Here is a 17,112-nt window from a genome sequence, read left to right on the forward strand (position 1 = left end):
GCACAGTGCTGCCTGAGAGTGGCCGTCTCCCTGGCCTGTTTGAATTCCCGGTCCTCGTGCACAGTCTTCCCTCCAGCCCTGGTCTTACGGACTGAGTCACAGGCTTGAAACGCCCCCTTGCATACGCAGGAGCCCAGGAGCAGGCTCGGGCGGCGCCTCTACCAGAGCAGATCCTCTCTGTTATGTTTCAATGTGCCTTCTTCCTAGAGGATGAGCGCCGTGGGAGGTTCTAGAAATGCCCCACGTTGCTGTCTGGAGGCCCAGAGAATGTTAACTCGTCTAAAAATGACTGGCTTTGGCAATACCCATATTATTTCTCATAAAAAAAGACGAGAAAGGTTGTTCCATTATCTTGTGTGTGACTCACCATCATCTTGTACGTGTACTATAATGGTCTCTTCTGTTTCTTCTGATGCAATTAATTGTCCGCCGTCCTCTCTGTTCGGGGTGCAGAGCCTCGGAGTCGTCCTCTACGTGCTCGTGTGCGGGGCCCTGCCCTTTGACGGGAGCACGCTGCAGGACCTGCGGGCCCGGGTGCTGAGCGGGAAGTTCCGCATCCCCTTTTTCATGTCCACAGGTAAGGGAGTCGCCGGCCTGCAGCTATGACTGGGTTCGTGGAAAGTTAGACATGCTAACTTTTCTCAGGAACTGAATGATGACATATAAGTGGTCCATTTAACAACCTTTCTCAGCTCCAGTTTGCTGGATTGGTACCTCTGGAGGCAAGATTCTAGAGGAACAGAGTGCGTGGGCTTTGGCCTCACATACCCCTGCCCGAGTGTGTCTGAGTTAGGCTGTGGGCTCTGCCCACAGCTACTAGTGGGGGACGGATCACTGAGTCTGTCTGAGCCTTCGTTTCCTCATCTGTAAATGGCTGACAGTTCAGGGAGGGCTGTTGCTATGAGGACCAAATTCAATAATGTATTTAGAGAGTCAGTAGGCCCATCACATAATGGCAAGGGGATAAATATTCCTGTTTGCCCCTGTCCTTCACCCCCTCTCCCATCCTTTTCAGGATATTTCCATTTACTAGACGCCATTGAGGTACGATAACGGATGCTGAGGATAAAGCAGGCTCTGTTCTGTGTCTTAGTCTCGCTGCTACTGCTTTTCCGACTTCTATGTTATTTAGCCTCTGACTCAAAATGAGTGGGCAGTGGGGTGAGTAACTCTCAGAAAAACCTAACACTGAAGACAGACACCAGGTACCTAGAATCTGCAGTGTTTATCACCATTTATACACACATAAGAAAAGAAAACCAGAGGCAATGCAGGAAACAATCTATTTAGTTTTGCTTAATCCTGTTTTCATTTTAAGGAACGTCATACAGACTCTATGTCCACTGGGTTGGCAACAAAGGATAACGTGGGAATTGCATTTTGGAATAAATAAATGAAACATGCACTAGATTTAACTTTGTTTCCTTAGTATCAGTGACTTAATAGTGCGTCAGTGCTGTGAGGAAAACAAAATAGAGAAGGGGCCAGGGATGGAGGGTGGCAGGCAGCAAGGAAGGGTTTTCCAGGCAGAGGGAACAGCACGTGCAAAGGCCCTGGGGAGGGAGCGAGCTTGAGTGTTTACGGAACAGGGTGGAGGGCTCTGTGCTCGAAAGGCATGAGTGACAGGACGAGAGAGGTGAGGTCAGAGGGGCAAGAGAGACCTTAATTTGAGGGTCCAGCCAGTCACTATGGAGACCTGAGTTTTGACTTTGAGTGAATGCATAGGATTAGAGGTTTTTAACAGAGGAATGTCTAATCTGACTTTGTTTTTTTCTGATTTTTGTTATGAAAATTTTCAAACATCCAAAAAATTGAAAAGAATCTTACAGTTTAAAAAAAAAAAAATCACCTTGGCAGCTCCATGGGGTGAAAGGGTGAAGGGCTGAAGGAGGGAGACCAGTTAGCAGGAGACTTTCGCAGTCATCCAGAGGCGGGATGCTGGGGGCAGAGGTGGTGAGGATCGGAGGCAGTCAGGTTCCGGAGGTGCTACCGACTGAGGGGTGGGGCTACCGAGAGCATGTTACAGACATCAACTCATTTAATTACCGTGACAGCCTGTGAGACACACAAGACTGTCACTCGCGTGTCATAGGCGACAGACTGAAGCCACGAGACATTCAGCTGTGTCCCCAGGACACCACGGCTATTAATCGGCTGAGCTAGAGTGTGAGCCTAGGTGGCTTGGCTCCAACAACATTTATGTTGGATTTGATGTGACAGAGAAAGAGAGTAATTAAAGGTAACTCCAGGGTTTTTTGGCTTGAGCAACTGGAAGGATGGATGGATTTACTGCTAACTGAGATGGGGTGGTTAGGGAAGAATACATACATTTTGGAAAGACGTGTTAGACTGAGATGCCCATTAGGTATCTAAGTTGAGATGTTGTGTAGGCCCTGGAATTTAGGACTGTATCTCAGTTGAGAGTTGTGGGGTAGTTAACAGTATATGGCTTGTCTTTAAAGCTGTGAGATGAGATCACTTTTTAGGTGGCGATAATAGAGAAAAGAGACCTAAGGATTAATCTGTGGGACATTAATATTCAGAGATCAGGAAGATGAAGAGGGATCAGCATAGGAATGGCTAGTGAGATAAGCCAGAGGCGTTGCTGTGCTAGGAATCAAGTGAAGAAAACGTCCAGGAGGCGGGTGTGAGGACCGGTGTGCAGGGCTGCGGGCAGGTCAGGGAAGGCACCCGAGAACTGACCAGCGATGGCTGGAGGTCATCGAGAATCTGCAAGTATGTTTTTGGTGGAGGGGCAAGAGCCAAAACCCCGATTCGTGTGGATACAGCCGAAGAGGAAGGGAAGGGAAATGGGGGAAGGAAACAGACACGACTCTTTCCAATTTTACTATAAAAAGGGTCAGAAAAGGGCCGCTCTGGCGAGAGTCACCAGTGATCTTGTTGTAATCCATTGGGTATCCTCGGCCTATAATGGTTACACAGCAGTACTTAGCACTTCACCACTCCTTTCTTTCTTTTTTAAAGATAAACTTTGTTTTTTAGGGTAATTTTAGGTTCAGAGCAAAACTGAGCAGAAAGTACAGAGAGTTCCCAGACACCCCCTGGCCCCTCACCCTTAAACAGCCGCCCCCCGCTATCTGTGTCGTGCACTGGGTAGAGCGTTTGTTACCTTTGACGAACCCACTTTGGCATGACATTGGATGGCTCACTCCTGGTGTTGCACCTTGAAGGGGTTTGGACAGATGTGTAGTGATGTGTGTCCACCCTTGTGGTATGGACATAATAGTCTCACTGCCCTGACAATGCTCTGGGCCCCACCCACTCACCCCTCCTCTCCCTAGGCCCTGGCAGCCACTGATCATTTTAGTGTCTCCACAGTTTTGCCTTTTCCAGAAGGTCATTTAGTTTGGAATAATGCGGTGGTCTTTTCAGACTGGGTTCTTTCACTTAGTGAAGTGCATGGAAAGTTCCTCTGTGTCTTTTCATGGCTTGATAGCTCATTTATTTTTATAACTGAATAATATTTTACTGTCTAGTTGTGCCCCAATTTATCCATTCACCTCTTTCTGAAGACCATCTTGGTTTCTTCGAAGTTCTGGCAATTGTGAATAAAGCTGCTACAAACATCCATGTGTGGGTTTCTGTGTGGACATAGCTTTCAGGTCACTAAAGTGAATACCAGGGAACGTGATGGGTGGGTCACACAGTAAGGGAATGTTTAGTCTGTGCGAGACTCTGCCAGCCTGTCTGTTTCGTGGCTGTGTGGTTTTGCATTCCCACCAGCAGTGAGTGAGTGCTCCATGTGCCCACGTCCTCACCAGCATTTGGCGGTGTCAGTGCTCTGGCTGTCTGCCGTCCTGACAGAGCGCAGGGGGACTGTGCTGTTCCAGCTAGCGTTTCCCTAGGGATACGTGACGGTGAGCAACTTTCAGGTGCGCCCTTGCCAGGTGTGGTGATAGCACTGTCCATCTTATGTGCTGATGCATCTGTCCGAGTGCTTTTCCCATTTTTAAAAACTGGGTGGTTTGTTTTCTTATTGCTGAGTCACTCCTTACTTTTTGAAACACTTTTCCCATTGCTTCTCAGACACCACATTCTCCAGTTTCCCCCGCATCTCTCTGGGTGCACCTTCTCTATCTTCTCTACCCTCTGTCCATCCCGTAAGTCTTTTCTTCTCTATTCGTCTTTCTACAGTATCTCGTTTACTGTCTTGGCTTCTGTGATGGCTGTGCTATTCAGTACCCAGTCACTTCTCAGTTGACCCCAGTCCAGACCTCTCCTCTGGGATTAGGGGCTCCGTATCCAACCGGTGGCTACTGATGCGCTTCACTTTCATGTCTTGAATTCACATCAGTAGATTTGCTCCCTAGATTTGCTCTTTTCTGTGTTCCCTGTCTTAATGAATGGCTTCACCATCTGGCCAAGGCAGATTCCTCCTTCCTCCCCATCACCACAGCCAGTCAGTACCGGATCTCAGAGATGCAGAGTCCTTCAGTCACTTCTGGAGCCGCTCTTGCCTAGATTAAATCATAGCCAACTAAATGGATTCCTCGCGCCAGTCTTGACCCTTTCTGATCCATTGTCTGTACTGCTTCCTGAGTACTCTGAGTACTCCTTCTCAGACGCATATAAACATGCAGCACACATACGCAAACTGATCATAGTTTCCGGTTTAAACTTTTCAGTGTTTTACCGTTGCCTCTAGGCTGAAGTTCACTCCTTAAAGTGACTAGATCACTGACTTTCAGACATTTTTTACTATGATTATAGTAAACACATTTTATACTGTGACCTAGAACACACATATATTCATACAACTGAACAAAAGTTTCTTAAGCAAAACTTGCGTTTACTCTGTGTAGCACACTCCAATATATTTTATTCTGTTACATTTAAAAATGCTGATTATAATTCACTAAACTGATTTTCATGAAAAAATGCTGATTATAATTCACTAAACTGATTTTCATGACTGCTATTTGGAAAACTATGACATAGAAATATCTTTATGATCTGGCTTCTGCCCATCTCCTCAGCTCCAGCTCCCATTCTACATCTAGTCACCCTAATTTCCCTCCAGTTTCCTGAACAAGTGACGTTCTCCAGAGCGATTCCATTTACCCAAATGTGTGCTGTCACCCCACTCCACCCACTCCTGTATTCTAGAATAAGAAATTAAATGTGATAGAAATAGGAATCTAGATCATTTCCACCATTTTCAGGTCTCTGGACTTGGTTTATCATGGGACTTACCAAACTTTTTATTGTAATTGATTCTTTCATTTGTTACCTTCCACACCAGCCTGTGAGCTTAGGGAAGGTAAAGACAAAACATGATTTTTCACAGTTGTGTACAGCCTAGCAAAGTTCTGGCATGTAGTAGGATTTAGTATAACTACTAAGTAGATAGTAAATAAAATCCTTAAATTGCTCCCGTGGCTTTCACTTACACTCAGAGTACAGTTCCGAAGCCACTATCACGCCGCCTTCTGAGGTGCGCCTGCGATCACCTCCCTCTTGAATCTCATGTCCTCCTACCCTTCACCTGCGGTTCTGAGCTCCAGTCACAGAGGTGGCCTTGCTGTTTCTTAACTAGCCAAGCACACACATTCCTGTTCCCTCCAATATTCTCATGGCCGGCTTCTTCACCTCACTTGAGGTCCGCGTAAATGTCCCCTCAGAGAACCCTTTGCTGACTTACGCCCATTGTTCTCTTGCCGTAACTCGGCTTCATTTTCTTCGACAGCACTTAACCGCCACCTGACATTGTTCATTGTGTGCCCACCCCCTTCGCCCACTGCCTCTTGCCTGTAATCGGGGTTTGCTTTTGTTCCCTGCTCTCTCCCCAGGCGTGGGTCCTGGAGCAGGCGCCCAGGGAGCGTCTGTTCAGTGAATGAGTGCGTGCACTGACCGCCAAGTGCCTGGGACGTGCACTCCTGCTCAAGTAATAGCGGTAACAGGAATTGGCATTTCTTTAGGGCTTTCGAGATTACAAAGTATTTACTACACTTGATCTGATTTGAACCATATAACTGCTCTGAAGTTGATATTGATACGTCCTATTTTATCATTTTGCCAATGAAATTTAAGAAGCTAATGTCTGAAGAAATTAGTTGACTTGCCTGAAGCCCCACTGGTAATAAATGACTAAGTCAGAACTCAAATTCAGTGTTTGTTCTACTACACCGCGCCGTTGCAAGGAAGGGCAAGATAAACAAGCCACTTCCTTTGGTTTTCCAACTCCACAGCATTTCCTGTGAGCAACTGGGAATCCCTCTGTTCTCCTGCCCACCCTCCTGCATCGTGGCCGAAGGGTGCTATTCCGGCCTTACCAGAGCTGGCATCAGACACTGGGTGCTGGCAAAATAGCTAATCATGCTTCCAGCCACATAGTCAGCTAGTGCTTAGAAATAAACTCTATAATATTTTAACTACTTAGAGAAGAACTAATATTTGTAGTATAGTATAGGTTAACATGAAAGTTTAAGGGAACATCAACACAATTATCCTGAATGTGGTCACTTCTTAATCCCAAGACAATTCCCTAAGTAGGAATAAAAATTTTTATAAAATTAAATACGGAAAATGAGAAACAACCCAATATCGGAAATGAGTTGACAGTTGCTGTGTTACCAGGCAATCTTTCCTGCCCTCGGGGACATACATGTGCTTCGCTTTGCCTGATGTCATAGGCCTGAATCCCAGGGCCCATCAGAGGATTTTGGCACAAGGATAAAGCATAAGAGAAAATGAATTCATAAGGTTGTTCAGTCTCTTCTTGGCTCAGACATCCTCCAAGTACTGTAAGTTTCAAGTTTGTGTGAAGGCAGCCCTAGAGTCTGCCGCTGGGTCCTGTCCTGCGTACACCTCTAGTTTCTGGGCCCACCCGCACCTCCTTAGACCTCGAGTTAATTCTTCGTACGGAAGCTGGCACCAGCTGCTTTGCAGCCAGACAGGTGTGCTGTTGCTCTGCCGCAGAAGAGAATGCGGCTGAATGAAGTCCCGAGGAACAGGTCCTTTCTTTTCTCAGGCTGTCGTCATAGACTTGAGCTGAGTTTATCCATTTTTCTGCCAAAGGATCTAGAAATCCCAGCGGAGCTGGTGCAGGTTTCTGAATTAGCTCTTGGGAGGCAGAGCGGGCAGGCCCCATCGTCTGGCTGCTTTCAGCCAAGTTGAATTCCAGAGTTTCTACAGCTGTGTGGGAGGCCATGCTATGCAAGTGGATACAGTTAGTTCAAGAATTCTAAGCGCCTCTTTATTGTCAGTAATGTGTGGAATGAGATATCCTCACAGTTCTTGGATATTTCTTCGCCTGGTGTCCTTTGTTTGATACAAGTGTCCCTTCATGGGCATCCTGACATAGACTAAAGACATATTTTCAAGTTGGAATGACAGTGATAAAATTTTTTTAAAAGTATTTGAGGCTTAATAGAATTTGTCCCACTTAGTTTTATACTTACGCACGTCTTCTTCCCCTAGGCTGTGCGTCTCTTTATGCCAGAACTGTGGTTCACACATCGTCATCTTCCATAAAACCAAATAGCACCTGGTATGACAAAAATATTTTTTAGTGAAAAACTGCATCATCACCATTTACCTATAGAATTGTACATCATACTTGGGTGTTTTATTATTCAAGTGACAGGTAACTCACTGATGATCTGAATTATTAGTTGGTTTTATGTACTTTTGTTCCATAGATTATTATGTAAATGGCCAGTTCAAATGACTTCTAGTTTTAAAAAGGGTTTGATCTATAGAGTTGGCTTTCTTTGTCTCACATAAAATAAGTTTATTGTTTTTAGTGTTTTTGGATGAAACTTCAAGCAGCCCAGAGAGCAGTTAGGTAAAACCCTGTACCTAAATTATAGAAGGATTGAAAGTCAAGACTTTCTTTTTTTTGAGCTGTTGTAAAAGATGAGACGTGGTCTGGCCGTGTGTGTGAGCAGACGCCTTCCCTGACGCCCTGTCCCGCTGAGGGAAGCCAACAAACTTAAATGGTTTGAGCACCAAACTCATTCACTACCAATGTATTAAAAACCTTCAGAGGCCTACTTCTTAAAGCCTAGTCTGTCTGACTCACCAGTTATGCTGCCTGCTGGCTAATATAGTAAGATCATTTATTTAACAGAAGGAAAATTAATTTACAGTGAAAAAAAGCTGCAGTGACGGCAAGTGCATGGAGATCCCTCGTGGACGGTGTTTTTGAGTTCTTATTGATTAGACTTCCTTGTGACTTAATTAATTGGAATAGTGCATAAGCATTTTATCACTGGGAAGGCAAGACTGGGCTTACACAATGCCTTGGGTGGAGACTGTACTGCACAGCTGCTGCCAGACAGCTTCCACATCGACACAGACACTCTGCAATTGACTTACGTGTCAGGAACCATTCAACGTCTTGCTTGGGTAGAAGCACTTTGTTTGGAAGGAATGGGATAGGAGATTAAAGTAACTCACCCGTCAGCCTCCGTATACTGAGGGGCTCAGAGTCCTCAAAGCAATTCCCTCATAACCTAGTTGAGGCATACTGCACCCCTAGGGAGAAATCTGGGTAGTGCTCTCATATTAGTGGATGCAGAAATCACAGATGATGTCAGGAAAGAGGCTAGACTTACTTGAGAGTGGAGCAGGCCTCCCCTGACCATTTCCATGGTTTTACCTGCTACAATAGAAAAGCAGTGGATGAATATCGATACTTCCCTGTTTATTATTACCCTTTTCAAACAAACTGTCTCCTAGCTTATGGCAACCCTACAGAGGAAAACAGAGAAAAGGAGGAAGGACTCCAGAGGTTTGGATAATAGGTAACATTCATTGAACACTTTCTGCATACCGGACACTGTTGCATTGACTGATCTAATATTCAGAACGACCCTGTGAAGGAGGATAGTGTTGTCATTTGGTAGCTAAGAAAACCGAGGCATGGTAAGGTTAAGTAACATACCCCAAATCCCACAGCTAGTATGTGGGTAGAGCTGAGATTTGAACCTGAAAGTCTGGCTTTGAAAACCACCTGTCTTTAAATGTATTTTAATTCTCAATCAACACATATCTGTTAAGTCATTCCAAGGATCCAGAGAGTCCTGGACTAGATATCTCTGTCCATCTACGTCTGCGTTGCCTATTGAAAAAAGAGTTAGTATCAAGCTCTGTATTGAGTGCTGGTTAAAACTGAGCCAGAATTGTTTCCAATGACTGAGCTGTTAAGACTTAGAAATCTATTTGAATAATAATACAATAGTATAAGCAACAAATTTTTATTTTAAAAACTGGAAATTGGACAGCCTCCGATGTGACCCTGTAGCCTGCCAGGGTCATTTCAAGGTCAGGGCTGCAGTGAATGCCGACACCCCAACCTTGGGGCCAGCATCTGCTAGTTTCTGAATCTCAATTCTGGCAGCATCACAGCCACCTTGAAAAACTTGAAAATAAGGGCAGTTCAATGAACAGGTGTTATTTTTCTAGTAAATGGAGATACATGAGTTAAGCACTTGGTTTCTCCTCAGTCTGTTTCCGGCTGATAAACCGTTAAAGCCGAGGAGAAAGGCCTCCCAGCCTAAGGTTATTGATTCCCAACAGAGGCTCTTATCAGCCCCATCTTTACTTGCTGAAATGTATCGGGCCGTCTCCCTTTGGCCTCTGTGTTCGACCCCAGAAAGTGTCTCGTAGGATTTAGTTATACTTTATTTCTTTTCCAGAACATGTCTGATAATAACTTGAGAAACCAGTGGTGTTGAGATCTGTGTTGAATCAAGAATCAACTTTCTCGTGTGGCCTCCCGGGCTGCCCTTCTGGGTGCCTCACCGGGCGGGGCCGCTCCTGGACTCCCAGCCTGCTTGCCCCAAAAGAACTCACAGCAAATGGGCTCAAAAGAAGACATTTTTGTCCTCAGTGCCATTGTGGCAGAGGAGCTGATCTCAATGCTTGTTTTTTTATGAGTCCAATCTTACTGTAACCAGCGCTATTGTGAAGTTCCATTATAGTTAACTCCAAGATTGTGTATTTTCTTTAATTGTGTAGAACTGTGTATTGACTATTACTCAAAATAAATTAAGTCCCTTAGCTTGCAAGTTGGAAATCTTTATGTATTTCTGTTGTGACAGTAATATATCAAAATTATAATTGATGGGCAGAGTAAAAATCTCCCAGTCCTTCTAGCACCATAGTCGTAGCAATAATCCAGTGCGGCAGAATCTCCTCACAATGATAGAGTGCTCGATTGTGAATGATTGTATTCAGCATTTATGTAATCTCTGAATGCGTCTATATAGGACAGCACAGTGTGAGCATGTTATACATAGAAACGTCTTACTTCAAGACCATTTGTCTGCTTTGTTTAGATTTCAAAATAGTTACTATGTGAAATAGGTTTGACCTTAGCTGACAGCTGACAGTGACAGGGTTTCCTTAGGCATATTAAGAAATGTCATTTTTAGGGCTTAGTCCATGACCAGAGGGAGGATTCCTACTTCTGGCCAATTTTTTTACCGAAAGAAGGTGTCTTGGCAAAAACACCTATGATTTCTTACTGGTTTAGTTTCTAATTATTTCCGTAGGGGTCACAACATTGCAAGATAATCATGTTATTTTAGCCATGACTAGGACAGGATCAGGACATGATGGCCGACTTTGTTTCTTCTTTTCATTAAGAAAAACGGTGTGTTTTATGTATGGTTTTTCTTTTTGGAAAAGGCAGCCAGTGTTAAAGAGAAGCTCTGAGTCATAAACATTTGTAAGTCCAGAACATATAAAGTTAATGGCAGAGACGCCCGGCAAAGCCACGCTCCACCCAGGGATCGCCCCTGCAGACCATCGGTCTTGTTCTGTCGTCTGCTCTAGTGACGTCACTTCTCCCCCAGGCCCACACTGAAGCTGGCAGAGTGAATGGGTAACAGAATCGGGCAGGATATCGCATGGGATCCTTGTTCTGAAAAGCTTATGATTTTTAGTGTCATTTAACTTTTTATTTTTTTAAGTTAATTTTCTAGGGAAAGAGATATTTTTAGAAATTTACTAACCAATTTATTTTTGTTTCCTTTTTGGATTTTGAGATTTGAGAAGAAATTCTAATTGCTCTGGAGAATTAAACATTATTATGAAATTCACTAAAATTATTGAAAATAAAGAGTTGTGGGGCTGAGCGCTTTGGAATCACCTTTGAACTCGTTCAGTGGTCATTGGGCAGAGGACCTGGGGAACCGGAGCAAACCCTTCTGCCGAGCACCTGCAAGAAACAGGGATCTCCTGGGTTGCTGCGTCTCCCTTGCATTCTCCCCGTGCCTCCCGGCACGCAGATGTCTTCCATTTCCCCAGCTCAAAGCAGCTATGTGGTCAGAAGGAATCTATGACTCAGTTTCTTTCAGACCACTCCTCTGCCCACAGAGCTGAAAATGATTGCTTTGCCGTGTCCCGCACTTTGGCATGACATGACGGGTTTAGGGGAGAGCTGGCATTCCGTGCGTCGTTGTATCGGCCTGACGCCTCTCATGTTCCAGTGCCCTGAATTTCTGCCTGTCCCTTCTCCTTGTCTGTGATTCTTTGGTTGGGGGAGCCTGTTGTTCCTGGCTCTCCCTCACCGTCTTCATCTCTGGGCAGCACCCAGAGCCCGTAAGCCACGTTCACTCTGTCGCAATGGCCCTGCCTTCTCAGTTCAGCTAACCTGCGACTCCCCCCAGCGCTGTTTTCCAGCAAGTCCGCAGCCTGACCGTGAATTCTCCCGGCCTGTTTGTTATTAGCTTGGCTTGGCTTGGACGTGACTCAGCTGCAGGAAACCTGTGGAGATTATGTGGCATTTGATTGGCCAGAAGAGAAATTCAATTGATTTGATCTGTTTTTATAAAGATATACTGGCTACTATCTGCCGTTTTGGTGAAGCACTCTGGCTTTGGAGAACACTGACCTTGGCTTTTTCTCTTAGGATCTGATCAAGTTTCTTGACTTCTCTGATTTTTCATTTCTTTACCCATAAAATGGATATAATAGTAATAGGGATGTGAATTAAGTGCTTAAATTAGCTTAAAGGTTTTAGCGCTCTGCCTAGCATACAAGTGCTGAAGAAATGTTAGCAATCATTATTAAATAATAGTTTTGAATGATTGCTCTATTAATCTTTCATTCCCTTCCTCCCATGTTGTTTTTACTCTTTTCTATGCATGTTTCCCTCTCTCATTCCCACTGTCATGTCTTATAAAGATACATTATTAACACTTTCAGTCAAATCCACAGGGTTTGTGAAGACTTAGCTGCCGAGAGCTCTTTCAGTTTGTTGTATCAGAACCTTGACTCTGTGGCTGTGCCCACGTGCAGATGTCTCAAGTGGGAATCTGATTTACAGATTATTCTGTACAGCCTCAGAAAGATCAGTGGGTAAGTGCCCCTGTGTGAGAACTAAAGCTGCCAGGGGAAGCCGTGGAAATCATCAACCACCACCACATCTCAGTCTTCTGTGAAATGAGACTTGTCTGGTTTTTCTAGCTTAAGCATAAAGAATGCCTATTCTATTGTGGATTCTTAGACTCAGATTATTAAAGTTGTTAGAAGAATTTTAGTCTAGTAGCTCTTCCAGTGGCCATTAGTGAGGGCCTGCTGCCCATCAGGTATTACATAGTGGGCAGAGGAGAGACACGGTCTCCGTCCCTAAAGGACACCCGGTGCGCTTCACACCTAATGCCAGCAGCCCTTCTAAAGACATCTTAAATGCCTGCCTCTGATTAAACATTTCTAGTGATAATAATAAGTACAATATCACAGGACAGATCATTCCTTTTTCACAGGTACATTCCGTTGCACAGTTATTACAGTTGGAGGGGGCCGAGGAGTTCATCCCATCCCTTGTTTCTGGAATTCATCTTTCAAGTGATATCTTACTCAGAACACTAATCTCTAAGTGGATCCAATTAGCTCTTCCCTAAGGGTCCCCTCCTCAGATCCCCAAGACCCTGATTCAGTAATTTCGATCAACTCGAGTAATTAGAAAGATTTTTTCCCCAAATTGAACTTGTCACTTCCTAACTACTCCAGACCCAGGCCCTGAGAGCAGCCCAGCGTGAGTCCTCTTTGTCTTTATAAAGCCCTCCAGGGACGGGAAGGTATGGCCGTCAGGGCAAACCAGCTCATTGCCGGAACCCGGCCTCAGGGCTCGCGTCTTCAGTCTTGGTCTCTCATACTTAATTCTTTGAAGTTCCTCTATTTTTCTTCTAGCCTGGAAACTGGCGACAGAACTTATGTCTTTGGGTGAATTCGAAGTTGCTTTTCAATTCCTCTTCCCCATACTTCCCCCTGCCCTGGGCTGAATACATTCAGCCTCTTGGAGAAAACTGTTTATTATCGAGGTCAAAAAAAGAAAAAAAGACATTAAGGACCTGGTCTTCTTAGCTGGAATTACATTGGCCATCTCCAGTTAATTCCCACTGTAGGCTGCTGCCACTCCACAGTTCTCCAGATGCCCATCAGCATCACAGGGCCGGGCCTGGGCCACGTGTCCTCGGGTTCGTGGGCTGTCAGCACCCCAGGGTTCACAGGCCCACAGTGTTTTTTGCACAGAGACCACTTGGCTTCTTGAGAGAAGTAGATGAAAATCAGCCTCTGAAGGGAAGCAGCCCGCTTCTCTGGCGCACACAGGCAGAGCCGCGTGGTCCTGCAGTGCCCAGGATGCTTCAGTTTCATTTAGTATCAAAGACTCTGCCTCCGGGGAGGCAACAGTGATGGTCCAGCTTTGATATTAAAATAGGTTACTTCTTGGCATCTGCGGAAGCTGGTGTTTGGTGCTTTGATCTGAGGCCCACTTTAATCCACTCATTCTAAGTGACTGTCGTGCAGTTGTTGGCGTTACTAGGTTTGAGGGCAATATTCCCTTTGTTTGCACCCTCTTTCCGTATTTCACGTAGAATGGTGCATTCACATCTAATTTGAATTTAATTTCATGAGCTATATAGGACACTTCAGAAGGATGAGTTGATGAGAATACTCTGGCTTTCTGTGTTTTGTCATATTTTGCCATCTGTGCAGCATATGACAAGTTTTAGGTCTGCCCCTCTGCATGCTGGGGACTATGTAGGGCAGACAAGGTAACAACTCTTGTCCTTCAGGCGTTGCCTGTGCAGCTAGGAATTCTTTACTCGTGGCCTGGAGGCATCAGGGGAACCTGTGACACGATTTGGAGCTCCTTCAACAGACTGAAATTATGTGCAGTTTTGTGTATATTCTTGTTTGCATTTTTCTAGAGGTTTTTCAAGGCATCTACACCCAAATAATGGTTAAAGATAACAGAAGAGGTTTCAAGATCCTTAAAGCAGATGCATCTAATCAGGACTTGTTATGATAGTGTTGACTTTCTTTCTTTCTTTTTTTTTTTTTTTAAGGAAATTGCCTTGAAAATTCTGTTTTAAAGCAAACCTGTAACTGAACATCATTCTGTCCTGGCCATCTGATTCAGGATAAGGGGGTTTCCGTTTATGCTCTAAATGCTCTAAGGAAACCAAAACAAGACAGAAGAGTGCCACCTAGAGGCCTTAATGGCAACTTCACGGCTTTGGAATCAGTCCCAGGCCTTCTGGGTCTTCAGTTTCAGTAACTGTCTAAATGAAGAACCTTTTTTTTCCTCTCAAATAATTTCAGACCACAAAGATGTGTGTTGACGATGTTTATAACCCATACAGATGCTAGAGTTGTGGAGTCCAGCCTTGCTACTCTGGAAACATGATTTTAATAAAAGCTTATTGTTGTAGATGGCACTTAACTCTATTTTAAAGGGATGTATGAACCACAGGTTTCAGGACTCACAATGTATTTAAATATACTCTTACTTGTAAAGCAAGAACGATTTTATGCCTGTTACGAAATGATTTTGATATAGGGACTTTGTTGTATTTTCTTTAAAAGTTAGAATAAATGATAAATGAAGAATAGTTTGTCTTCATACCTCCCAGTATTCCTTTCACGATGGTGATGTAGAATGGGGTTTGCCAAATGGTGCAGAAATTGCGTATGGCAGAGTTGAAGCCACTCTGGGAAAATAGGTCAAACAGAATTTATATCCACATGAAAATGTATAAAGGACATACAGGAGCATAGCTCTCAAGTCCCAGCTCTGCCATTACTTGGCAATGTTGAATACATTAACTTCTTCCTTTTTGTATAAATGGGGCTAATAATAGTATATAATTTAGGGTTTTGTGAAGATGAAATAAAGTTGGTAAGTACAGTGCTGTGTATATAAAAAGTCTTTCAGAATTAGCAATAATTTACTGTTATTGTTGTTAACACTGGCCAACTTGATTTTAAGGATAACCTGTGATGAAAGAGAAACAGGCGACTTAAAAACCAATATATTTCAGAGAATTTTATAGTTTTGGAAAGCTTTTTCACAAATACTCTCTCATTTGATTAGAGTTTCAATTATTATTTACATATGCATGTATTCATAGCTAGTTGTTCAGCTCCCATGAAGTGCAGTAACCATCTTTGGTACGGGAGACAGCGGTAAGAGTCCTTACCCTGCGGTGGGGAGTGGGGCAGAGCTGGACAATAGGAGTAAATAGGACAGTTTCACCAAGAAGTCGTCACTGTGAGGAAGGTTAGTGTGATGGAACAGTGCGGCTTGGAGGCCTACTTTAGACTGATCAGGTGGCCAGGGGAGAGCTGTCCAAGGAAGTGACAGTTAAGCTCTTGCCTGAGTGGCAGGGAGCCAGCCATCCAGCCATGTGAAGGTCCAGGGAGCAGCCCTTCCAGCTAAGGGAAGCTGCGAACGGGCAGGCTTGTGGGCATGTGTTAATCCTGTGCACGGAGTAGCAAGAATGCCAGTGCATCTGGAGCTCGGTGAGCCCCAGGGAGTGTGGCAGGAGGTGCGAGCAGAGACGAAGGACAGGCCTTTGGACTTTATTCTGTGGGTTGCGGGAGAGATTGGAGACTTGTAGGTAAGGTAGCGATCTGCTCAGACTTGCGATTTAGAAGTATCCCCTCTGCTTCTCAGTGGAGAGTAGGTCGCAAAGGAGCGAGAGTGGGAGCAGAAAGGTCAGCTAGGAGGCTTTGGTGTGGTCACAGCAAGAGATGGTGGCTCGGGTGAAGATGCTGAGTTAATGGTTCCGGAGTTTAGACCCTGTCACAGCTCTGTGCAGGCCAGAGGCGGTGTAGCATGTGGCTGAGCACCAGCGGAAGCAGCAGGCTGTCTGGTTTGAAATCTGAGTTAAACCATGTAACCTTAGGCAGGTTTCTTGACTTCTCTGTGCCTGATTTTTACCACCTCTAAAGTAGTGACGATGATGGGACCATCCACCCAGGACTGCTGTGAAGATTCAGTGAGAGAACAGTAGATGGAAAATGCCCCAGAGAGCGTCTTTTAACATGGCTGGTCTTACCATAATCACCACCTTCATGACAAGTATTACTAACACATTGTCCTCACTACGCCAGTGTACAGATGAGGAAACCTAGAAATGGAGGGTGGTTTCTCAGTCAGAATATTGGTTTCTTGATTGTGAATCTGCTGCTTTTTCTGCAATATAATATGTGATACAAGCTCCCAGAGACGGCTACCCATTGATCTGAATCTCTTGTAGCTCACCGCCCGGTTGTGTGTACCTGTGAATGTTTGAACAACATTGAGACAATGATAAACAGGGCGAGCTGGGTCCCAGTGTGTGGTAGGAAGGCGCCCTGTGATGGTGCGTCTTGCCTGCACACCTGGGACCATCAGAAACGTAAATTCTGAGTTTTGAAGAGAGCTTTGGACACATAGGCCAAAAGCAGTAATGCAGATATTTCTGGAGGAGGACGGAACTGAATATTTTGAGGACCTTGTGAGAAACCAGGTCCATTTAGAGGACATTCAGTTCTTCATTAATTGTGTTAAATGGGGCCACACTTAATAATAATAAATGAAGTCTCTGGATTATTCCTAGACTTTTCCTGGTCAGCTTTTTAATGGAGGTATTAACTCGACTGCAGATTTGAATTTCTCTTGTGTCCATCTCTTTCTGCCTCTGTGCAGTGTCTTCTGGAGTAAACAATGACGTAGGTAAGGGTTAAGGAGTCAGAGAGACAAACTAGAAGCAAGGAGCTCGGAAATCTGCTTGCCCGCCTTGCGTCCAGCTCCGCAGTCCCACAGGGGCCTCCCTGCCCAGGGCTGAAGGCCGGCCCTTTGTCTGTTGC

At 44.7% G+C, this 17,112-nt stretch overlaps 1 protein-coding gene across 8 annotated transcripts in view; it reads left to right on the forward strand.

Annotated features, from left to right (window-relative positions):
• The window catches only part of SIK3 (SIK family kinase 3), a 224,424-nt gene that overhangs the window by 176,813 nt on the left and 30,499 nt on the right, over positions 1–17,112 (forward strand). For 7 of the 8 annotated variants that reach the window (XR_012132740.1, XM_073239742.1, XM_073239743.1 and 4 more), the window contains one exon: positions 454–577. Coding sequence is in view for 7 of the 8 variants with exons in the window: in XM_073239742.1 (XP_073095843.1) it covers positions 454–577 (124 nt within the window). In the remaining variant the exon portion in view is untranslated. Of the gene's footprint in view, positions 1–453; positions 578–9,662; positions 17,092–17,112 lie in introns of those variants that run through there. The other variant, XM_036992858.2, reaches the window with a different exon arrangement.

This window comes from Manis javanica, chromosome 6, assembly GCF_040802235.1.
Source record: "Manis javanica isolate MJ-LG chromosome 6, MJ_LKY, whole genome shotgun sequence".
NCBI lineage: Eukaryota > Metazoa > Chordata > Mammalia > Pholidota > Manidae > Manis > Manis javanica.